At 39.5% G+C, this 25,525-nt stretch overlaps 1 protein-coding gene across 1 annotated transcript in view; it reads right to left on the minus strand.

Annotated features, from left to right (window-relative positions):
• Positions 1-21,751, minus strand: part of Afm (afamin) — a 24,382-nt gene extending 2,631 nt beyond the window's left edge. The window contains exons 1-12 of the mRNA XM_052198804.1: positions 21,664-21,751; positions 18,315-18,363; positions 17,977-18,109; positions 16,444-16,655; positions 15,456-15,588; positions 14,778-14,875; positions 13,924-14,053; positions 9,279-9,493; positions 4,562-4,694; positions 2,332-2,429; positions 1,347-1,479; positions 1-49 (exon numbers count right to left, since the gene is read on the minus strand). The exon at positions 1-49 is cut by the window's left edge and continues 175 nt beyond it. Coding sequence (XP_052054764.1) covers positions 1-49; positions 1,347-1,479; positions 2,332-2,429; positions 4,562-4,694; positions 9,279-9,493; positions 13,924-14,053; positions 14,778-14,875; positions 15,456-15,588; positions 16,444-16,655; positions 17,977-18,109; positions 18,315-18,363; positions 21,664-21,751 — 1,471 coding nt within the window. The remainder of the gene's footprint in view (positions 50-1,346; positions 1,480-2,331; positions 2,430-4,561; positions 4,695-9,278; positions 9,494-13,923; positions 14,054-14,777; positions 14,876-15,455; positions 15,589-16,443; positions 16,656-17,976; positions 18,110-18,314; positions 18,364-21,663) is intronic.
• Between the last annotated feature and the right edge of the window lie 3,774 nt (positions 21,752-25,525).

Genomic DNA, 25,525 nt, shown 5'->3' on the forward strand with positions numbered 1-25,525 from the left:
TAGTTCGATTTTTATTTATGCCGCATAATTCTCCAAGAACTAAATCTGCCTAGACCAATGAGAAGTGGAACACTGGTATGATTTTAAAATTCCAAGCCCACTTTAAAGATGTGTGTGTGTGTATGTGTGTGCGCGCGCGCGTAAGTAGATGAATAGCTAGTTGTGAGATCACCAACAACCTTACTTAGGAAAGTAATACAGGTATCCAAGATACTGTACTGTGTAGTAAGAATTGTAAAGGCTAACCATAAGTATTGCAAAAATTCAATCTACAGTAATTAAATGCCTATGGATTAATTTTTCATGTTATGTATACAAAGTTTCTATTGTGCACAGAGACTTGTGACCTCAAAGTGACAATTGAACATGGGTTTCTGGGTGTACCCCATCCCCCACACTCTCCACCCCATTCCTAAAAGACTGGGCAGAAAGTAGCTTTTATCTTCTGAGCTTTCCCTTTCGGGACAACAGGCAAAATTTGTAACATGATTTTAAATGGTAGGATTTACAGTCTGGAATGTAGTACAGTAGAAACCCTCCTACCATGTGTGATAACTACAAAATAAATGAAAAAGTCTTCCCAGGCCATCCTGGAACAACACTGTGATTCTTAAATCATTTTCCCCAACCAATCACCTCTGACATAATTTAAAAAGAAGAGAATTTAAAGAATCCTTAAAAGTGACTCAGCACATTCTCCTCTGATGTTCAAGGGCTTATATAGTGAGCCAAAATAAAATAATATTTCTTGATTGGACAACACTGAAAACAACGGAGAGAAAAGTAGATAATTAGTATAAATTAACAGCGGAAGGGAGGGCATATGAAAAGTAAAATATCAGTGTGTAATCCCAGCACTGGAGAGGCAGAGGCAGGGAGATCACCACAACTTGGAACCAGTCTGACCTACATAGTCAGTTCTAGGCCAACTAGGACTGTACAAGGAGATTGTCTCCAACACTGGAACAACAGATGACAAACAGAACACTGACAGCCGATGTGGAATGGGGAGTTCTCATCGGCCCCACCTCTCGAGCTACAGGCAATTGGCAGCTACAGAGAATATGGGTTAGTTTTCCCCGGGATGAGCCCCCTAACTAGTTATCCAGCACCAAATGGCCAGGCCTAAACCTAAAAGCATTACATACAAGAAACACGGAACTGACTCATAAGGTTATATATGTATAAAATGTGTATGTGTGTGTGTGTGTGTGTAACAATACTAAACACAGAAAAAGAGGTCGTGAATTTGAGAGGGGGTGAGGGGTAATGATATAATATTTTAATTTTAAGAACTGGCAATTAAAATAAACAAAATCATAGCCAGGTACATAGGCCATACTCACCAAGTTGTCAACACAGGCGAACTCGTCACTGAGAGTGCAACAGGTTGCCAAAGCTGCCACCATTTCCTTACTGAGGGAGACCAGTTCTTCCACGGGGAGCTGAGGGGCTGCCTTGGTGAACTTGATAAGGAAACTGAGAGGACACACATCTATTTGTCTCTGGATGAAGGCAGATTCCCATTGTCCCTCCAACAACTACTACCAAACCCATGCGAGAGAGGAATTGTAGTCAGTGCCCAGAGTGATCCTCATGCCATGATAGAAAATCCTTGACAGAAATGACCTTGGCCAATAAATAAAGGTATTGAAATATGTTGTACTAATGCTAAATTGTTTAAAAGGAACATTTGACAGCCATGTTAGAAATAAGATGAAGAAAACTAGGATCCTCAGGGGGACTGAGGTTGACATTATGGCTATAGGCAACATTGCAGGAATAATGAAATCACATCTTAAACTGCATTTTGTTTGAATGGAAGATGTTGAGCTTTAATAAACCCAGCACTAGCATGATCACTATTTATAAATTTAAATTAACTGCATATTATTCTTGAAATCTCATAAAGGCACTGAAAGAATAAATATTACAATGTTAAGCAGGTCCACTGACAATTCTGTAATTATTGCCTGCTTAACTCCTGAGCTACCCATCAGTTTCCCAGGAAACAGTCGACACCTGATGTTCTCTCCACTTTCCTTGCATAGGACAGAATGCAAGAGTCCTGATCAGACACTCAAGTTCACAGACATGAAAACCTTACAGGAACAGTGTCTAGAATCCCATATTTCTTTCCATTTGTGGTCTCATTTCTAGTCAAAGAGTCATGGAAAGGCTCAGTGTGAATTGTTGACTTTTGTCTTTGTACCTTTCCAGAGTTGAATTGGCCTAACTGAAAGACTGCCTACAGTAATATAATAATAGTGTATATTTGAGAGATTATTTGATCCTGGTGACAAGCTTTAGCCCGTTATGCGTTTGACCTACTGGCGCTGCAGAGCGTCCTTCCCCAGCTCCTGGAACTGCTGGCATTCCCGCCGAACTATCGCCAGGCTTCGTTCAGTTGTCTCATTGAATTTATCCTCCTGAAAATCAAAAGCGATTATGGGGCTGTGGGGAAAACCCACACCGCTACACACAGGCATGGCGGGACACAGGCGTGTGTCTCTATGAAAAAATGAGAATTTTCTAGCACTCTGATTCATCCACAGAGGAGAGACACAGGCACTTGTTAAGAAGAATAACAGAACATAAACGGTGGGGGCGGGGGGGGGGGGGCAGGTTTCTTATTGCATCACCTACACTTGAACACTTACAAACTGACTTTCATAATAAGGGAGAGAAACCCACGACTACAGCATGCTATCTCACACTGAATGAGGCCACACTCACCTTGCTGAGTATCTTTTTTATTTAGAGATTAGGTCCAAATGCTAATTACTACATATTCTTCTCCAAATTGAGCATAGCTCTATATGCACGTGCAAGAATTCGAATTGTTCAATTACAGATAAACAATTCAAATATCTCAGATTTTTTTAGAGCGTTAGCACTTCTAAGGTATAATTCAAGAATTTTATCTGATAGCATGTATCTTTGATCCTTATCTAGAAATGGCCAGAGATACTGGTGAAGGAACGTAGCCTTTTGAACTTAAGCAACGGTTTCCAGGGTAACCCAGCTAATAAACACTGCTGTCGAACATTGTAGGTGTGTTTATCTTGATTTACATCCTTTCCCATCAGTTAGGCTTGCAACATAAAACCTCCCAGAGTGGTCTTCAATTATTTGATGGATTTTGTTTGCTTTTTGTTTGTTTTGGTTTTTTACAGCATAAACCAGACATTTTCCTGGAGCCATGAGAGAGAACCCCTCTGCCACACATGGACATGGGGAAACAAATGTGCCTCCACGAGAGAAGAGAATTCCCTAGAACCATCGTTCATCCAAGGACAAGAGCACAGCAGCCGGTCACAGACAGCCACAGAGCACGCGTGGAAGACAGCAGCTTTCTTACTGCATTACCTAAGTCTGCATGACTGTAAGCCGATTTTTATAATATTTAAAAGAAAAACGTAAAACAAAGCAAAGGTAGTATATAACAAAGGAATTGTGACAAAATTGCCAAACACTCATATAATACATGAAGTTCTAATTGATAAGTATATAAAGAGATATAAAAAGCTATTAATTCGAACATGAAGACAAGAAACAAACACAAACAGGTTTTTATGGAAAATTTAAAATAATATATCAGAACGTGGGTGAGAATTTCAGACTACTTCTTAAAGAATTTCATACAATTTTATTTCATATCCACCCTTTTGTATAGGAAAATTTTAATGTAATTTTAGAAATCAAGACCATACTGAAAACAGCCCCGTTTTTGCATTTTGCGTCTACATCTATTAGGCCTAAATTTGTATGTGGAGTGTCAATAAAGCAACATTGAATCAAGCAAGCCCATTGCCCTGGCAAGCTTTTTTTCCCAGAAGTTAACGTAGCAGTTTGTGTCAAATGTTTTAATAAGTCTGTGTATTCTGACCCCATCACCCTCTCCCCCAATGATCTATCCTGAGAAAAACACTATAAATATTAAAGAAAATTGTATGGAATAAGATTCTCATCTGTGAATCACATACAAAATCATAAACACATAAGCAACATGCTTAGTGTCCACACATAATAGGAGAGCAAATAAGTCAATTACTCCACACTCTGGGAGAATACTAGGCTCATGAGTGGGAAAACTTTCTATGTCAGAAGCCAGGAGTCACATGCTCCCTGGAGCCAGTACAGCCTTTTTAGCACTTTGAGTTGAGCTCTGTACGGTTCATTTCATACTCGATAGGAAATATGGGGAGAGTAAATTTCTGTCCTTTTAAGTCACTAACTTTGTGGCTGTAATAGGAAACAAATATAGCACCATTCAAAACAAAACAAAGTTTCCTATTACACTAAATAATAGAAGGTCCAAACATTTCCTAAGGAATGCACTTTTTCGATCTTATTTTTTAAGACATACGCTAATATAGAAAAAGAAGTATGAAAGAATTTAATATATTATAATAATTATATATTATTACATAATATATTACATAATGTTATATGTAATAGATTATTTTATTATTATATCATATTATATTATAATCAGAGAACTTTACTAAATACTGATTATTGCTTTTCAGTTTTCTGAATCTATGTTTATGGGACCTACCGCCTGGCGGTAACAACCTGCTGGGCTCTCTCTGCTGCAACAATCTTCTAGGAGGTTCATATACACTTTAGTAATTCTCAGGAGCTCTGGCGTGGATAAGTCAGTATGTCTCCTGGAGTATTCATAAATAAACCTGAGAAATGCCAAACACGTATGCTGTTAGAACTCCTACAAAGAAGAAAACACCCTACTTTGCTTTCATTAAATCTAGTAAGGTCTAACACTGTGTCTGTTGTTAAAGCTAAATGTGGAATTTAGTCTGTTCACAGAACACTTTACACAATTGTTTTTAACCCCTTTCCTACATCATATTGCAGACCAACAGTCTTCCTTCATCAAAGAGGATAGAATTGCTAGAATTATTTAGAAACAATTCTTAGAATAATTGACATATGAAGTGTCGTAGGCACCGTGTGACCTTGGGAAAACCCTTCCAGACGTCTGACTCCGAGTTGAGACTTCTGATGAGAAGTCTTGGTAAGAATGCGGGGCTGTGTCCCCAGAGCATGCCTGGTGAGACACAGGGTGGCTTTGCTGATTGTTCCCTCCTGTAACCTGCCAAATATGGGAGTTACGCGTTCCTTAACTCCAAATCAAAGGCTGCGGTTTCCATGGCCTCAGAGAAAGGCTCCAAGGAACAAAAGTGCAGGATATGAGGGGCAGAGAGGAAGGGAGAGGAATGGCAGGATGTTAATGAAGTCATAGTAGGCTCTGTACAGTGTCTCAGACTTCAGTCATAAAGACTTCCCAGTCATATTTTCTCAGTGAGCTTCCCTTGGTCTCTGAGATAAACACTATCTTGAATCTGAAGGCACTAAGCCCTAAGTTGGAAATGCACACTGCTACAGGTTACATTTCCCCATTTCTGGAATCTGAATGCCAAAATGCCAAAAATGCCTTTTTGAATGCTAATATGATATTATAAGTGAAATTCTCTACATCTAGACTCATGTGACAGGCTAAGGCCAAAATGTTGGTGTACTAAAAATTAGGTATACATTTTTATTTCATTTAGTTTACACATAAGACATATATGAAAGATAAATGAGTTTTATGTTTAAACTAGGGCTCTATCCTCAACATATCTCATTATGTAAATGCAAATATCTCAGATTTTGTTTAAATCTGATATTAAAACACACACACACACACACTCAAGAGACTTGCGTTAGTAAAGGTAGAAATTGTCTTTCTATAAGCTGCTGAAAGAGGTCATGGTTCCAAAGACAGAAAGGGAGCTAGAGCACTGGAAACCCACAAAGGAAACAAAAAGTCACCTAGACCAGAGAAAATGATGGATGGACCTCCGATAAGACGTAGGAGGCTGCAAAGATGACTCAGTGGTTAAGACATGTATATCTCTTGGTTTAGTTAAATTCCCAGCACCCATACTGGCTGGCTCACAGCTACCTGAAGTCTTCAGGTATCTGCTGACCTCTGGCTTCTACAGACACCTGACTTCACATGGGCAGAATCACACACACACACACACACACACAGAGAGAGAGAGAGAGAGAGAGAGAGAGAGAGAGAGAGAGAGAGAGAGAGAGAGAGAGATGCACATGAGTGCACATAACTTAAAATAAAAATAAGCACAGCTGCACAGCTGCCTGACAGGTGACACTACTGAGTAGGAGTAGAAGTCACTTCCAAAAGCAGTGTTCTTCTCCTTGCTGGGTGCTACTAGAGATCAAGACTTTAAGAGTTGGTAGATCTAAACCCACAGATACACAAATCATGACGCAGAAACAAAAGAGCATGAGAAGCAGACAATGTGGTCCTCCGAAAGACCATAACCTCTCAACTAGTGAACCCAAAGACACCAGATTACATAAAATGACAGATGCAGGTTTCGAAAGTTTTCTGGTAGGATCAATCGATGGCTTGAAAAAGAAAGATAAGCACAAACTGGTAACTTATTGCCCAGGACCTGAAAGGGAAAGTAGAAAATGATTCGGGAAAAATCAGTAAAACCAATAAGACAATTAGCAATGTGGGCGATGCATTCAGCAAGGAAACAAGGAAAACAAACAAGGAAAAAAGGAGCAAAACGTGTTGGAAATGAAAAAAATCTGTCAAGCAAATTTTTTAATAAGCAGCAGTGTGGAAAGTACCAATAGAGCTAATAAAACAGATGAACGTATATTTGCAGTGGGGGACAAGGTTGACAAAAATATATTACTCCAACATCAGAAAACACACAAGACAAACAAAAACCATAACCACAATGTCCAAGCACTTGAGTAAACAATCAAGAAACCAAGGGGTAAAAGAAAGAGCAGAGACAGCCTCTCAATTCTCAAGTTTAGAGAAAGAAACAGACATTCAAGAACAAGAGGCATTTAGAACCCCAGACAGGATTGGAGAAGAACCTTGATAACATCGTATAGTCAAGATGTCAAAACTACAAAGAAAAAGACCCACTAATGAATACAAATTCATTGTAACATCAGGTCTCTCATTAGAAATCTTAAAACCCAGGAGATCGTGGGATGATCTACTCCAAGTACTGATCATAAGTAACTGATAAACGAGATACCTATATACAGGAAAGCTATCTTTTAAAATTGAGGTGGGGAAAGAGATTTCAAGACAAATTCAGTTCATATCTAAAGGAATATTACACGTATAGGAACAGGAAAGGCCCCTTCAAGCACAAAGGGACAGGAAGGAATAAATTCACTACTCTAGATAAACAAAGAGCTAAGAAAGAATCTGTCAAGTCCAACACTGAAACAGCAACTTCCCAAAACTAATAGGACAGAAAGGTAAGGACAAATTAAAACCCAAACAACTAGCAAAATAGCCTACAAAATACAAGAATTGGAAAATAAACCCATCAACTATAATCCTAACTGTAAACTCACCTATAAAGACACACAGATTGGCTGACTGGATTAAAAATGTAAATCCATGCCGCGGTAGCCCAGTGATGTCTGTAAAAATGATATTTTACAGACAGAGGCGGAAAAGAAATGCCTCCTGGGAAGAACGGAACTCTCTGGAAGCTGTGGAAGCTGATAATCTCACCTGGCAATTTACTGTACTCTCTTACTTTCTGGCTATTTAAAATGAGCCCTTAGTTCTCAAGTAGCAGTCTGCCCTGACTTCCTCTTTTTCTCTTCTCACCGGGATTCCTAAGGCCTGGCTGATAATCCGGTCTTTGAAGTCGACTCACTGACCGCCAACCCCAGTTTTAGAATTTCAGTGCCTTGCCTCACAGTTGTTTACATAATTACTACCTTCCAACTACATGCAGGTTTTTATGGCTGTGCGTATGTATATGAGGATGGCTCGGGCACTCTGGTACTGAAAGCATTGATTTACTCAGGAAGTTTTGTTTCACAAGATAAAAGGCTAAATGTTAGATAAGGATTTCTCACAAGAATTTGTTAAGGCCCAGGTGGTATAAGAAACTTCAAACTCTTTGAAGGTTTGCTGTAAACTATGAGTGACTCTGTATTCTAATCAGGAAGTTTGATGGCATCTGTAAATTGATCTTCTGTATCTGTTTCTTGAGAAACTTTGTTTCTGATGTTGCATTTCCTTGTACCAAATGGCTATGATAATTGTGCCTGCCCCACTGGCTACATCTTTTGATATGGTAATACCAACTCTTCCTGTATAAAAATCCTTGCCTTATGGCCCCCAAAATACATTCAGTTCAAACCGCCTCTGTGTGTGCGTGGTTTGTTCTGTCTGTCATCTCAGCCAGACCTGTGCCTTCCTGGACCAGAGGACCCTGGATATCCCTAAGCAGACGAACGGTCTGTAACAAATCCAAGTATTTTTGTGTATGTGTATGTGTATGTGTGTGTGTTTGTATGTGTGTGTGCATGCATGTGTGCATGTGTGTGCACGTGTTTGCATGCATGTGAGAGTGTGTGTGTGCATGTGCGTGTGCATGCATGTGTGCATGTGTGTGCACATGTGTTTGTATGCATGTGTGAGTGTGTGTGTGCATGTGCGTGTGCCTGTGCATGTGTATGATAAAACCAGAAGTGGTCATAGGAGATCTTAAAGAGAAGGAGAGGGAAAAGAAAGGGCAGTGAGACTCACATGACTTAAAATCAAATGGAGAAGAATTGTGGGGAAACTGAGTGAAAACAGGGCGGATGGAATAGGAGAAGGTAATGGGACAATGGGGTGAGAACAAACAATATGAAAATATCGTAATGAACCCGATCGCTTTGCACTGTTAAAAACAATAACGCTGATAGCTCAACTTGACCCAGTGACAACTAGGGTTCAGATTTAGTCCTGTGGCTTCTAGTCCATTAATCTTTGCCTTGGGACATAGCTGGACAGCCAAGCCTGTGACTTCTTAAGAGCAGGACCCCTGGGATCAGTTCCCTCCTCTGTCATTGTTTACCTGTGACTCTTGAACAAGTCATTTAACTTCTTTCTTTCTCAATTTACTCAGTCAAAGTATTGGGGGGGGGAATGGCACTTATTCTACATTCGGTTTTAGAATTAAAATGGTTTATCTGAATAACATTGAGCCTACTGCTTGGCACATATAAGGTATTCAGTAAATTTAGCCTTCATTATAACCCATCGATGTTTTAACTTAAAAGTGTACAGGATAGCTCAGGTACACGCCATGGGCTTTTTAGTTGGTAAATTACAATGCCTCATCCTGCCACCAGAGTTAGCCAGCATAATAACGTCTTATTTCCTATTTGCCTTCTAAACTTTTAATAAAGAGTTACAGTACTCAGCAAAGAACTTGTCCGGGTCAGAATCTCGTTCTCGACACACATTCTCACTGTCACTAAATTTGGGTATTCTCAGAGATAAGTCTTCCGGTCTGTCGTCTTTACTTGCGTTAATAATACAGTCTTCACGTTCTGGTGTTTTCTTTTCACAGCACGCTTTGATTTTACTTGAGATGGAATCTTGTTTTGAACAGATATGGTTCATAACCTGGCTCTGCATCAAATAAGAACAAGAAAAGTTGTGACTTTTAGATTTTTGTCAGGAGTGCCCTTTCCATCCAAAAGGACAGGCTGCTCACAAAGCCAGTCCTGAATGTAACATCAGCACCCACCCGTCGACTCATTAGATAGATAATATTCATTTAAATTCCACACTGATTTAATAGCCAAGAAGTTTCACATCAGTGCAGCTGTTCTTTCCCTTTTAGGATTTTAGGTCATATAACTGAAAAAAAAAACAAGCTCTATCATAAACTTACCTCCGTTGTTAAATATTAGGTTTTTAAGTACTCTTCCCTACTCCTCCTCTGGTACAGTGCTATCTTTACTTTTTAAAGATTACTGTATTTATCTATTGACTTTTAGGGGAGTGGACACACATGCCTGCCTTGACACATACGTAACGGTCGGAAGATTACTTGTGGGAGTTGGTTCTTTCCACTGTTAGGATCCTGAGGACCCAGCCCAGGTCCTCAGCCTTGAGAGCATGTCTTTGCCCACTGAGCCATCTCCAGTGTCACTGTCACCTTGTTTTTTAGTGCTGCTGCACCCCATGACAGCTGTCTCTGCTTTCCGTGGTGGCTACTGAAGATACAGCAACTTCATATTAGAAGATAGTAGATACAGCTCTGCTAATCCAGATCTCCTGTGAACGAAGACTGTCTTTCCAAGGACACCGCAAAACCACTAACATTTGATCAGTGAGTGGAAGCTTGGTTGGGGGCTGAAGGGATGGCTCAAAGGTTATAAGCTCTGACTGATCTCGCAGAGGACCAGATCCTGTTCCCAGAACCCACAGAGTGGATCATGGCTGCCAGCAGGTCTTGTTCCAGAGCCTTGATCCGAAGCCCCCGGCTTGTATAAGCCCTCACACAGATGCGGTGCACGCATACATATATGTGTACATAAATAGAAAATTTTTAAATCTCCTCTTTAAAGGAAGGAAGGGATTGTCCAAGGAAGGGGATCTAGACTATTGTGTTATAAAGGGACAAAGGAAGAACTAGAATTGGAGGCTTAAATGAGGAGGTGGGTGAGAGGGCAGAACAGAGGAAAGGATGTGGGGATGGATGACTTACTTACACAACGGCCCTTGAAAAAACATGTGAGACCTACTGCTGCAGAAGCTCCCTAAATATACATATGTGTAAATATATATGTATATGTATGTATGTATATATATATATACATACATACATACATACATACATACATACATACATACATGAAGGAATTTAAATGGAGTTACCATGTAATGAGGGAGAAAATGCCCCAACTAGAAATTTTAGGCTAACAAGTAAAAACCCCAGTAATATGAATGGGTTACATCTTATTGAGTTGTTGGCCAACAGTGTCCCAATGACCTCCCCCAAACACAGGCTATTGCCAGATCTATGGGTTACCCTTCACAGCCTGTTTGTACCCTTCAGCCTTTTGCTGAAGACACCACGTATTTAAGACACTGAACATGGAAAAATATAAATAGTGCCCAACTAGAAGCTTGACCCCTACTGACTGGCATTTATAGTGTTGTAAAGTACTGTGCATGTTATCAAAGGAGAAAAGTATTAATCAATATCACCCAGTTACAAACCCTCTGATCTATGGAACCAATCTGTCTGCAAGATATACTGGTCTAATAGTGGCACAAATATTATGGAAGTAATCAGCCACTTTTGAAATCAATTGTATTTAAGTCCCACTCCAGGAGATGGGACCCCATATGTGACACTACTAAAGTGGCCAAGAATGAAGACTACATAGGTCATAGGCCTAGAGGGAAACTATGTTTACATAGTCCAACTATGTTTACAGTAAAAATGAATATAGCAATAAAATGACTCCTAATGACATATTACTATGCCCATAAATCAGTGCATTGCTGAACCCTCATCAGAGAACCCTCTTCTTGCAGTAAATAACACAGAGACCCACAACTGGACCATGTGTAGAGAGTGCAAGGCTTTGGAACTCACTGGGTCTTGAATGGGATGTCTTTATCAAACCCTTCCCCTCAAAGATCATGTATTTATGTGCAAGAAGCTGTAGAAAGTCTCTAAGAGACAGAGGTGGCAAATGTTTCTGAGAAAACAGAATCTTCCAGATAGAGCAGAGGAAAGTGGGCACACAGTTCCAGCCCTCACCAAGAAGCTGTTTACAGCTGACACCTGTGGGGAGAGAGAAAATAAGTTTTCTGCAGTGGAGGGAAACTGGCTATATCAACTGTGCTCCAGGGCATTAGTCAACACAAAATGAACTCTACTAGTGCGCGCGCGCGCGCGCGCGCGCGCGTGTGTGTGTGTGTGTGTGTGTGTGTGTGTGTGTGTGTGTGTCCGTCCCTGTATCTTTTCTTCTTTGTTGTAATTGCATTCAGATTAGTTTGTTCTATTTATTTTTATTTTTACTTTCTGAGATTAAAAGACATAAAGTTGAACAGGTAGGAAGATGGGGAGGATGTGGTTGGGGGAGGGGAAAGAATGTGATCAAAGAGGGGGAAAATGTCAATAACAAAAGAACCAAAGCATCTTTAATTAGGTTAAATGATCAGGAAATTAACCATTACAGAAACTACCAGTGATGACTTCCCAGAAGAAGTCATCTTTTTCAGTAATCATTTCCATGTGGCTACTATAAATCTGCTGCTATTCAAATGATCAAAAGTATGCAAGTGTATAAGAGAGGAAGCCCTCCCTGCTCCCCTCTCCCCCACTCCCATTCTCACCATCTATCACTGCCCTACATAAAGCTTGGGGACAAGGGAACAGGGTTACCTTAGCCACACATGATGGATTTTGAAATTAGACCCAGCTCTTGGTCCCCTCTCCAGCTTCTCCTACACCCTCAGCCTACCCTGACCCATACTCTCTGGGTACTTCAGGCCTCCCTAACTTGACTCAGTGTATTCCCATATCTTAATCTTCTGGTGGACTCTGAGGGTGAAAGGCAGGATGAGTCCAAGGTTAAGGTGAAAAATGGGGTATGAGTTGGTACCACATTTCCAGTGTTCACAGCTCATCTGAAGCCAGCATCGTTCGATGCCCAGCACTTTCTAAGTTCCCGAGAATTCATTCCTATTTTCAGTTAATGACAATTGGATTTCTTGCATTTCTCCATAAAGACATTAAAGAGAGGAAATTTGAAATACAATATGATCCCTTAGTTTCAGCTTCTAGCCATAGAAAATTAAAATTATTATACTAGTTTAGTAAATTCAATTTAACATTATTAAATCCACATTCCTATAAACAACCAAGTACTACACAGTAAGTTATAAGTGGCATCCCTGTAACTGGGTTGCATTTGAGAATAAAATGATTCAGGAGGACATCATCTGTCCACTGCCTAATTTGAAGCAGATATTTCCCAATACCTAAAATTCAAGTCATTTAGGCAATATACTGTCTTTACTATAAGTAAAAGAAATTTAAAACCATCACCATAAAGCTTACTTTTAGTTAAGAAGAAATCTGTGTATTTTTAATGAAATTGTGTTGACTCTAAAGTGCCTGAACAATTTCAACTCTACAATGTGTGTACCGGTATATTCCTTTTAAAAAAAAATCGCTTTAAGGGTTAACAGATGCTGGGGTAGGAGAAATAAGTAGGAAGATGTTGGTCAAGGACAAAAAATTCAGATCTATAGGAGAAATCATTTCAGGAATTCTACTGTAAATCATGGTGACTACAGTTAATAACAGCATGTCATATAATTTGAAAATTGCTAGGGAATTAAATTGAATGTCCTCTTGCCATGAAAACCTAAGTATGTAGGAATAATATAGAAATCCATATTAAGTCATTTGATTTAGTCATACTACAATGTACACATATTAAAATAGTATGCTTCATGCCATATATATATATATATATATATATATATATATATATATATATATATATTTGTCAGAAAGAAGGAGGGAGACAGACAGAGAGAGGAAGTCTGGGAGGGAGAAGAGAAGAAGGGTCATTTGAAATTATTTGAAAAGAACTTAGGAAATCAAAGAGAACAATTTTTCAAAAATGTAATAATAATGTCATTTTCTGAGGTTTCCTGAGGACTTCTGATGTAAAGGAGAATAGTTACTGATGGACAGGAAGAGACAGGGAAGCCAGAGAGTGGAAGTTCTAGGCTAGTACGGTCTCTGTTCAGAGTTACCTATTACACATTTTATGAAGAGCCAGACGAGAGGAGCCTTGAAGTATCTAAACACAAAGAAATGACGAACTGACAACGCCTACGCTGATTACTATGCATTGTAGACATGAAGGCATCACAATATGGTACAGGATCTCCTAACGATGAGAAATTGTATCTGATAATTAGAATATAAAAGTTAAAGATAAGTATTAAAAATCATTGGGTTTACTTTTTTCCAGAGTTTTTTTTTTTTTTTTAAGGTAAATGTGTTTTTAAAGAGACTGTACCTGGCTTCGAACACACTGCACAACGTCCCCTTCACAGCATTCTTCATACATGGAAGAAACATCTTCTAAGAGGGACATAAGGTCCTTAAATCCAATCTTAGGGAATTTTTTACTGAATACAGCAACGTTTCTGGAAAGATCATTGATAGACCACTAAAATAATTTAAATAGGCAGTAGATAAAGAAGGTCTTTACTTATGTTACACACATTGTAGAAGGATCCAGGGCAATTGATAGCATGGGTTTTATACAGAATTCCTATCAAATAGCTGATAGCACTGTTATATGGTCTCTATTAGTGGTTCTCAACCTTCCTGATGGTGCAGCTACAGTTAGTTCTTCATGTTGTGATGAACCTTACATTGCTTTCATTCCTACTTCATAACTGTACATATCTGCTACTATTATGAATCATAACATAAGTATAGATATTTACTATGGCCTTAGGTGACCCATTTGAAAGGGTCATTCAACTCTGAGGTGTCACAACCCACAGGTTGAGAACTGCTTGTCTGTATGCTGTCTTGAAAAAATCGCAGGGTGGTATTTTGCCACCACTACCCCCCAACTATGGATTCCAATTAGAAATGGCTTGAGAGGGGCTCTGCCTGCTGTAATTACTACAGTCAAACACACCATGTGAGCTGATTGCAGTTATAGAAAAACCATGACATGTGCTCTCGAAATGTATCTCAGAACAGCCTTCTTTCCCTTGGCATCCTCCCATCCCTATATCCTTAGAATCAGGAAGACTACAAAGAAAGTCATGAGTCATTTAACAGCAACAACAACCAAGAAATTAGTGCACACAAATGCAAAGGAAAAAAATACAAGAAACACACCACAAAACTCACATAGAGTTTAAGACCTTGGGTCCAAATTTTATAAAGGCTCCACAAACATTTCTTTGATAAGAAGATACTGCTTTTAAATATTGTGTGATGGGAGCTGCCTAAAAGAAAAGAAGAATTCTGTTGAAACAAGACCAGCATCTCACTCTTTTCTTAGTTTTTTTTAAATTAAATGTATATCAACTACTCTGAAAATTTCCAGCTGCAGAAAACACATGGGGAATATTTATCTTAATAAATTTGTATGTTGAGAAAAATATCCTCGGCACATAACAAGGGTTGAGCCAGTATTCCAAATGACAACATTGCATTTAGTAGGAGAAGGTTTGTGGCAGTGCGTTCCCTGAACATGGCTGTCACTACTGGCATGATTCCACCTTATTATTAATGCCAAAAGAAGGCTTGCCACAGACAGAAAGCATTGCATAAGCGTTTACCCTGGATATCTGCACACTAGGGCTTTCTTTCCATTTATAAGAGGAAACAAACCAAGAGAGAGAACCTGGCAATTAGTGACTCTCTTTGAAGGTTTTCTGGTGCACAGTGGAGTCCTATCAATGAGTGCACTAATATATTGAATATGGCACACATGCTTCTGTAATGTTTAATTTTAAATGAAGGTCCAGAGCTGTGGCATTGGGCGATTTGTCATCCTCTCCATGAAATAAGTATGATACCCACCTTGGCTTGAAAGCAGGTCGCTTTCTGTCGCTGTTCACAACATGTGGTCGCTGCCTCCCCAAAGCGAGCCGCGACGGTTAGAAGGACAGGGGCAAAGGTGAAGGGGTTCCTTCTGGCAATCTCATACATATAGCTATAAAAGAATTAAGGTTTTTAAGGGGGGGTGGGAAACAAAGACAGAGAAGGATGAATGACAAGAGAAAAAGGGGTAGGGTAAGAAAAGCAAATGAAGGAAAGAGTAAGAGAGGATTTCCCCTGCAGCAACATTCACTGAGAGGCTGAACCAATAGCTTTAAGAAGCCCTTAAAGTTATTGTTGCTAACTCCAAATCAAGCATGACATGGGCAGTTCTCATCCTGAACACCGCTGTATGTTTTTTTCTTCCTTCCCTTCCTATGACAGGAAGGCTGTCTTCCTCTCCCCACCATATTAAAGAAAAAGTCACCTGAACACAGCATATCAAAGACTCATGACCAGCCTTAAGTTCAAACAAACTCGTGATTGTTTCAAAGTACAGTAGCCTCCCAGAGGGGTGGGGTAGGGTGAGGTGGGGAAATACCTTTCCTTCAGCAGTCTCTACACTATTGCAAAGAAATTGGGGACTACATATTCAATAAGTTAAGTCTTCCTAAGGTAAAACTTGCAACTTCCCTTGGGAAGAAAATACTCCCATCCCCCATGTTCACTAGCTATTCAGTGCTGGGCATACAACTCTGTCCTGAGGAATTATCACATGAGAAGACACATGGTACTAATGTTGTAGTCTAAAAGCAGGGTCCATAGCAACAGCCTCACTGAGCACAGGACCTGACCCAATAAACATGGAATGAATCCGTGAATCAGCCAATTCACCAATAAACCCTGACAAACAAAAATAAAGGAAAACAAAAGCTGCCTGGAAAATAAAACAATGAGGCTCAAAAAAGAATAGATTTTAGCCCAACAAGAATAATATCTTGGATCCTTTTGGTACCAAAATTAAACTTACAGGTTTAGAAAAGATTCACTGTTATTTTTATAAGCTTGGCATTTCTCTTCTGGGTCCAGAGTAGGGAAAGGGGGCAGAAATCCGATGTTGGCTTTCTTGTTGTAGAAGAAACAGAGTCTTCTGGGAAAGCTGCCTTTCCTGCAGCAATGAGAAAAGTTACGCTTCTGCGGCAGGCCCTCCATATCACAGAACATGTCCTGGATAGCGTCGTTCTGAACAATAGAGAAGAAGACAATATTCTGTCATGGTCAAACTTTCCTCTACACACTCAGAAGGTGCGGTGGACACATGATGGATAGTACCACCTTTGCAGAAGAAGTTACAGTTTCCACACAGCTATCCACAGGATGTCTTTACTTAAAGCCTTTGGAGAGCGTCCCCTACACTGAGAAACGTCATCCAACAGAACGCCTTCTTCACCTGTTTCTGCAATGCCAACTTCCGAAGTTCCGTAATAGACATTGGGGCAGTTAATTGTCACGTGCTCTTTAACAGCTAAGAGTATTAACAACACTGTGCTCCTTCTAATAGAGGTTATTAGTGTTTGCCCCATGATGTTAAAAACATCTGCAATGGGGTGGGAAGCTTCATACTCGTTCTTTGAGAGAACACGCTGATGTCCTGGGAAACCCCAATTGGGAACTCCAACAAAGCATTTTCTGAAGTGCCTCCCCAACCATTTCTATTGAGTAGTTTAAGTGTCCAGTCTGATGCTACCTTCGTATTTTCTCTTCAACTGGGTGGTTCTAGTCACTTCTCCTAGATGCTCTAAGTGCCTGGTTTGATCATGTTTTGCTATCTATCTGCTGCTTCCCTTCGCTACTTGGATTGTTTGTTTGTTTGTTTGTTTGTTTGTGCTTTTGCGTGTTACATGCTTAGTAAAATCTCCCCTTTGAAAGTGAAAGTAGCCAGTATCCATCAGTCTGGGTACCAAACAACATCCTCTGTGGGTCTGCTTCTTATCTCCCAAAGTGAAAAACTCAATGTGACTTTGCTCATGGTGTTCAACATTTTTTCTATTGGCATTCCTTCTGGAATCAGCCCAGAAGAGAGAATGTGAGAGCAGAGCATGAGACAGTAAGAGAAGCAACTAAGAGCCCTGACCATGTGAGAGTATCTTGGAAGATCACCCTTTCCTCTGCAGATGTGACTGAGTGCCGATAAGTCATAGGCACAGAGATGGAAAGTTCATAACTCAGCCTTCCCTTCCCGCGTATCATAAGACAGAATTGTATTTCCCTTGAAAAAAGCATCTTATCCTAAATACGGAAACTAAGTGAAATAACGAGTATGCCCAGGCTGGAGAGACGGCTCGGCTCTTTGGGGTGCAGTGTTCTGGTAAAGAAGCCGCATGTGCTTCATGTGGTAGAGAACCCAGCACTGACGCTATCAGCTCCCAACTGCCTGTTACCTAAGGCTTTAGGGAATCGACAGCCTTTCCTGCCACACACACACAATTAAACACAAAACCCTATGTGTCTAGAGTACCATTCTTAGATCTTGTTCAGATTAGGATCACCAGCAGTTACTTACGGCTGTCTTGGAACACTCCACAAGTGTGCTATCGGCCAAGCACCTATCCCTGTAATCCAGCATGACTTCCACCAGCCGTTCTGTCTCATTAAAGGATGCTTCCTGAACATACTGCGCAAATGAGATGATGGACCTGCAACGGTTCATGGAGGGTACACAGTGATCTTCTGCAGAACTTCTACTTATGTGTAATAATAACTCACAGAGACAGCAAACGGGTTTACTCTCTGTACAGCTGCTATTTAATTAAATTATCTTTGAAGACATTTGCCCTCTACAAACTTATCAGACAACAATACAATAAGTGTTATTTTCAAAGGGAATCCAGAACAACTCACAGGTATGCAGTGTTCTCATCTATGAACTTCTGGATAGCATTGAAATGATCTGAAAATCAAGGATATTTGGTTTATTACGTATCTTTATATTTTTACATTTTCCTAATAAGTAACTTTTCATTACATTCGAGTGTGAAACTATAAAAGGCTTATGGAGAAAATATTTTAACACATTTAATAAAGTATTTGAAACTCTCTCTCTCTCTCTCTCTCTCTCTCTCTCACACACACACACACACACACACACACACACACACACACACGAGTCCTAATCACAGAATCACAGATCAATGTTTATTCAGAAATTATTAATTCAAGTTTTTATGAATTTATCTAAAATTGAGCAGATTTTAGATTTTCCACTGATGGTGTGCCATTTCTGTGTCACACGTCTGTCATTTATGACAAGAGGAGCCACATGAAGATTAGCTGATAGATAAGGATGGTCATCAAGGCAAGGTCCAGTGACAGATATCATGCATCCATGCATGGTGAGAATCAGGATAGCTTTTAATGCTAGTCATGGTTCATCCAAAATTACAGATCCTTTCTCGGGTCATAGAAGATTTATGTTTGTCTACACAGACTACATTTGGAGTACTTATTTTTTTTTTTATGAAATATTGATCCGGGTCCTATGAAACTATCAAGCAATTATCAACAGAGCCACCTTTCTTGAACCTTGGCTTCCTGAGCACTCGCATAGTAGAAATAGCTTGTGCACATGCACATAGTGGGAATTGTTTGTGCACATGGCTATAATCCAATGTAGAATAAAGTTAAATATTCATTATGAGTACTTTACAATCTCTGAGAACCAGAAAAGATTTAGTGGGAGTGCCCTGTGAATTAATACAAAAAGAAAAAAAAGGAAAAGTATTTCAAAGATTAGCAAGGGAGTAAGATGCGGAGTCTTGGCCTCTTAGGGTTTGGTTTATAAGGATCTTGCATGTAACACCAAGGAGTGTGGGCTTCAGTTGGGAGCCATCGAGACCTTCATATGGGACAGTAATAGATCATGTCTATACAATAAGGAACACCAGGCAATGAAGCATCCTATGTGTGGGACTCTCCCTCAGTACCTAACAAACGGGAAATGATAGGAGCTACTTGTCAAGTAAAAAGAAGAATAATCAGGTGCAGATCTCTGATGGACTGTAGCAATTGTTCTATTGAAAAAAAACCAGTGGGATCTGTATTCTGCTGGGAGTAATACAAAGTAAAGAAAGCGCAGTCGCACAACACGTTAAATAGACAGAGTATGAGGGTCTGAAGTGGGACGCTACATGAAGAGCACAGAGGAAAACGTTAGGCATTGCCATCTCATCGAGCCCGAGTCTGCCCTCACTAGCGGGGACCTCATGGGTTGTGTGTAGGATATAACACAAGCCAGGACCACTGTGATACACGGGATACTCTTGTGCAAATCATTATCATTTACTAATTTACTTTTTAGAATTACAATATCATTATACCACTCTTCATTCCCCCACCTGTACCTCTGTTTACCCCTCCTAGCTCTCCATGCTTTCAAATGCATGGCCTCTTTTTCATTAATTAATTAATTGTTGTTATATACATTACATATATTTATATATTCTTTGATATATAGCTACAACCTTACCAGTCTGTATAATATCACTTGAATATATGATTTCTGGACTGATATTAAGCAAATTACATTTTTGTACATAAAATGTGGCTTTCTGGCCAGAAGGATTTAAAAAGATCCTTCTCTGGATAGAAAAATTTCAAAGTTTCTAAATTTAGAAATATGTAAAAATTGCCCTTTCTTCCAGGTTGACACTCCTTATGTAGTCTGTTGCTGTGGGTATGTAACAAATAGCTGAAGGAGAAATCAGGGTCTCATATTGCCTGAAGGTATTTATTATCTACTTGGGAGATATACTAGACAACCAAAACTATTTTTTAAAGCCATGTGTTTAAAGCCATGTGTTTAAAGACATATATAAATGTTTAGACATGTGTATGTGTATGAGTATATACGTATGTATATGTGTGTAAATATATACTGTGCCTGCTATTCTGTTATACTAAATATGTCATAAAAATTCTAATATTTTGATGTCCAAACGGGAAATGATAGGAGCTACTTGTCAAGTAAAAAGAAGAATAATCAGGTGCAGATCTCTGATGGACTGTAGCAATTGTTCTATTGAAAAAAAACCAGTGGGATCTGTATTCTGCTGGGAGTAATACAAAGTAAAGAAAGCGCAGTCGCACAACACGTTAAATAGACAGAGTATGAGGGTCTGAAGTGGGACGCTACATGAAGAGCACAGAGGAAAACGTTAGGCATTGCCATCTCATCGAGCCCGAGTCTGCCCTCACTAGCGGGGACCTCATGGGTTGTGTGTAGGATATAACACAAGCCAGGACCACTGTGATACACGGGATACTCTTGTGCAAATCATTATCATTTACTAATTTACTTTTTAGAATTACAATATCATTATACCACTCTTCATTCCCCCACCTGTACCTCTGTTTACCCCTCCTAGCTCTCCATGCTTTCAAATGCATGGCCTCTTTTTCATTAATTAATTAATTGTTGTTATATACATTACATATATTTATATATTCTTTGATATATAGCTACAACCTTACCAGTCTGTATAATATCACTTGAATATATGATTTCTGGACTGATATTAAGCAAATTACATTTTTGTACATAAAATGTGGCTTTCTGGCCAGAAGGATTTAAAAAGATCCTTCTCTGGATAGAAAAATTTCAAAGTTTCTAAATTTAGAAATATGTAAAAATTGCCCTTTCTTCCAGGTTGACACTCCTTATGTAGTCTGTTGCTGTGGGTATGTAACAAATAGCTGAAGGAGAAATCAGGGTCTCATATTGCCTGAAGGTATTTATTATCTACTTGGGAGATATACTAGACAACCAAAACTATTTTTTAAAGCCATGTGTTTAAAGCCATGTGTTTAAAGACATATATAAATGTTTAGACATGTGTATGTGTATGAGTATATACGTATGTATATGTGTGTAAATATATACTGTGCCTGCTATTCTGTTATACTAAATATGTCATAAAAATTCTAATATTTTGATGTCCAAATTACATCTCAAGATAACACTATTCAGATTGTTAGATATTTCTAAATTCAAACATCCTGTAGAATAGATATTATGACAATCAAAATGAAAATCTGTAGTAGGTTGTTTGCAATTACTGGCTAGTATACGTATACTAAAAAAAGAGAGGAAAGATAAATAAAAACCACAGGAATAATTAAAGTATTAAAAGACTAAAGAAATGTAATTTCCCTAACTCAGTCATCCCTGGTAATATACAAGTAAATTTCTTACCTGCATCCTGAGGCTTTGTGGGTAGAGCTAGGGATTCAGTCAAAGACAACAGGAAAAAAATAAAACCTGTAAGTTTTAAGGGTCTCATGTTTAAATTTGAAAGAGGCCACATTCAAGAGACTAATGTGACTGGGGAAAAACCAACTTTTTATAGTTTTCTTTGACCTGACATTTGTTAAAAAGTAACCTAGTTAATCTATTTCTGAAATACATAGGCTTTTTTTTTGTCATGGTGCAAATTTCTTGGTAATTATTAACTAGGGGAAAAATTATGCTGTGTTTCATTGGGAAAAAAATCTCATGAGTTGGAAAAAAAAAAAAAAAACAGTCCACAGGGTAAGAATAATTCTCTCTCCAAAAGCTGTTAAATACTCCAAATGTTAAAAGAGAAGAGATTAGCTAACACATAAAGAAGGAAATGTACTTTAAAAACATTAAGTTAAGTTTCTAGGGCCTGAGAGGTAGCTCAGTCCAGCAAGAGCTGGCCCAACAAGCAGGAAAACCCAAATTTAGTCTCCAGATCTGTGTAAAACACAGGCATTCTAATGTGTGCTTCTCATCCCAGTCCTAACAAATATCTAGGCAGCCCCCTGTTACTCTCAGGCCAGCCAGTCTACGCCATTTGATGGTTTTCAGGCCAGTGATAGACTCTAAGGTGTGTGTGTGCGCGCACACACACACACACACACAAACACACACACACATATACACACAGTGGACAACTGAGAAACAGAACTAGAAGTTGTCCTATGGCTTCCACAAGAATACACATATGTGCAGGTGCACACACATGTGCATGCACACAAACTCACAAACACAAAGCACTGATTTGACTTGTAATAAAAAAAATAAAATAACTTTTCTAAATCTATAGAAACAGAACAAGGACAACACCCAAAACATTGACTCAGTGCTTGGCCTTCCGGTTTCTATCCTGGAGATGATCCTCTGTCACAGGGTCCCATACCCAAATAGCACTGGGAGAGAGCTAGCCTCCCACGAGTGCAGACAAGCTTGTGATCTCAGATAAAACCACTACTACTGCTAAGAGGGACCCTCCCAGAACACTCAGGACACAGAACCTGAGGAACATCCTGGGACAGGAGCCTTCCAGTTTCTCTCTTCACCCTGACCTGATTCTGTGCCATAGCACTATATAGACAAATACCACCAGGAGAGAGTTGGTCTACCAAGAGAGCAGACACACTTGAAAGCATAGGTAAGACCACCACAACTCTTTAAATTCCTGGCCCAAGAGGGGCCCTCCCAGAGCAATCAGGACATAGGAACCAAGGAACAGCTGGGGACAGGATCCTTCTGATTTCTGTCTACACCCCAGAGCTGACCCTATACCATAGCTCTCCATAGCCAAATTTCTCCTGGAGAGAACTGATCTATCTCCCAGGAGTACTGACACAGAGATTTGCAGGAGGGATGAGCCACAGTCAGAGACAGCAAGACCAGCTAACATCAGAGAAAACCAGATGGCGAGAGGCAAGGGCAAGAACATAAGCAACAGAAACCAAAGCCACTTGGCATCATCAGAACCCAGTTCTCCTGCCACAGTGAGCCCTGGATACCCCAATACACCAGAAAAGCAAGATTTGGATATCCAATCATGTCTCATAATAATGATAGAGGACTTTAAGAAGGACATAAATGACTCCTTTAAAGAAATACAGTAGAACACAGGTAAACAGGTAGAAGCCTCTAAAGAGGAAACACAAAATCTCCTTTGAAGAACGACAGGAAAACCAAATCAAACAGGTGAAGGAATTGAACAAAACCTTGCAGGTTCTAAAAATGGAAATAGAAACAATAAAGAAATCACAATGGGAGACAACCCTGGAAACAGAAAACCTAGGAAATAGATCAGGAGTCATAGAGGCAAGCATCACCAATAGAATACAAAAGAGTGAAGAGAGAATCTCAGGTGCAGAAGATACCATAGAAAACATTGATAAAACAGTCAAAGAAAATGCAAAACGAACAACAAAGGTCCTAACCCAAAACATCCAGAAAATCCAGGACACATGAGGACACCAAAGCTAAGGATGATGGTATAAAAGAGAGTGAAGAGTCCCAACTGAAAGGGACAGTAAATATCTTCAACAAAATTATAGAAGAAAACTTCCCTAACCAAAAGAAAGAGATGGCCATGAACATACAAGAAGCCTACAGAGTTGGTAAAGATCTTTTCCCAATTTGTTGGTTGCTGTTTTGTCCTATTGACTGTGTCCTTTGCTTTACAGAAGCTTTGCAGTTTTATGAGGTCCCATTTGTCGATTCTTGTTCTTAGAGCATAAGCCACTGGTGTTCTGTTCAGGAGCTTTTCCCCTGTGCCCATGTGTTCAAGATTTGTCCCCACTTTCTCTTCTATAAGCTTCAGTGTGTCTGGTTTTATGTGTAGATCCTTGATCCACTTGGACTTGAGCTTTGTACAAGGAGATAAGAATGGGCCTATTTGCATTTTTCGGCATGCAGACCTGCAGTTGCTGCAGCACCATTTGTTAAAAATGATCTTTTTTCCCACTGGATGTTTTTAGCTCCTTTGTCAAATATCAAGTGACTGTACATGACTGGGGTCTTTTCTGGGTCTTCAATTCTATTCCATTGATCTTCCAGCCTATCTGCATACCAATACCAAACAGTTTTATTACTATTGCTCTGTAGTAGAGCTTGAGGTCAGGGATGGTGATTTCCCCAGAAGATCTTTTGTTGTGGAAAATGGTTTTTGCTATCCTGGGTTTTTTGTTATTCCAGATAAATTTGAGAATTGCTCTTTCTATATCTATGAAGAATTGACTTGGGATTTTGATGGGGATTGCATTGAATCTGTAGATTGCTTTCGGCAAGATGGCCATTTTTACTATATTGATTCTACCAATCCATGAACATGGGAGATCTTTCCACCTTCTGAGACTTTCTTCGATTTCTTTCTTCAGAGACACTAACATCCAATAGAGGGCTAATATCCAACGTATACAAAGAATTCAAGAAGTTAGTCTCCAGAGAGTCAAATAACCCTATTAAAAATGGGGTACAAAGCCAAACAGGGAATTCTCAACTGAGGAAACTCAAATGGCTCTAAAGCACCTAAAGAACTGTTCATCATCCTTAGTCATAAGGGAAATGCAAATCAAAACAACACTGAGATTCCACCTTACACCAGTCAGAATGGCTAAGATGAAAAACTCAGGGGACAGCAGTTGCTGGAAAGGATGTGGGGGGAAAGGAACACTTCTCCATTGTTGGTGGGTTTGCAACCTGGTAAAACCACTCTGGAAATCAGTTTGGCGATTCCTCAGAAAATTAGACATAGTACTACCAGCAGACCCAGCTATGCCACTCCTGGGCATATACCCAGAAGATGCTTCTACATGTAATAAGGACACATGCTCCTCTATATTCATAGAAGCCTTATTTATAATAGCCAGAAGATGGAAAGGACACAGATGCCCCTCAACAGAGGAACGGATATAGAAACTATGGTATATATACAAAATGGAGTACTATTCAGCTATTAAAAACAATGAATTCATGAAATTCTTAGGCAAATGGATGGAACTAGAAAGTGTCATCCTGAGTGAGGCAACTCAATCACAAAAGAACACACATGGTATGTACTCACTAATAAGCAGATGTTAGCCCAAAAGCTCAAAATGAACACCAAGCTCAAGAAGAAGGAGGACTTAAGTGAGGGTGCTTTGGTTCCTCTAAGAAAGGGAACAAAATAGTCACAGGAGTCATAAGGGAGACAATGTGTGGAGCAGAGACTGAAATAAAGGCCACCCAAAGACTGCCCCACCTGGGGATTCATCCTATAAACAATCAACCCTGACACTACTATAGAGGACAAAAG

The sequence above is a fragment of the Apodemus sylvaticus genome, chromosome 11, assembly GCF_947179515.1.
Source record: "Apodemus sylvaticus chromosome 11, mApoSyl1.1, whole genome shotgun sequence".
Taxonomy (NCBI): Eukaryota; Metazoa; Chordata; class Mammalia; order Rodentia; family Muridae; genus Apodemus; species Apodemus sylvaticus.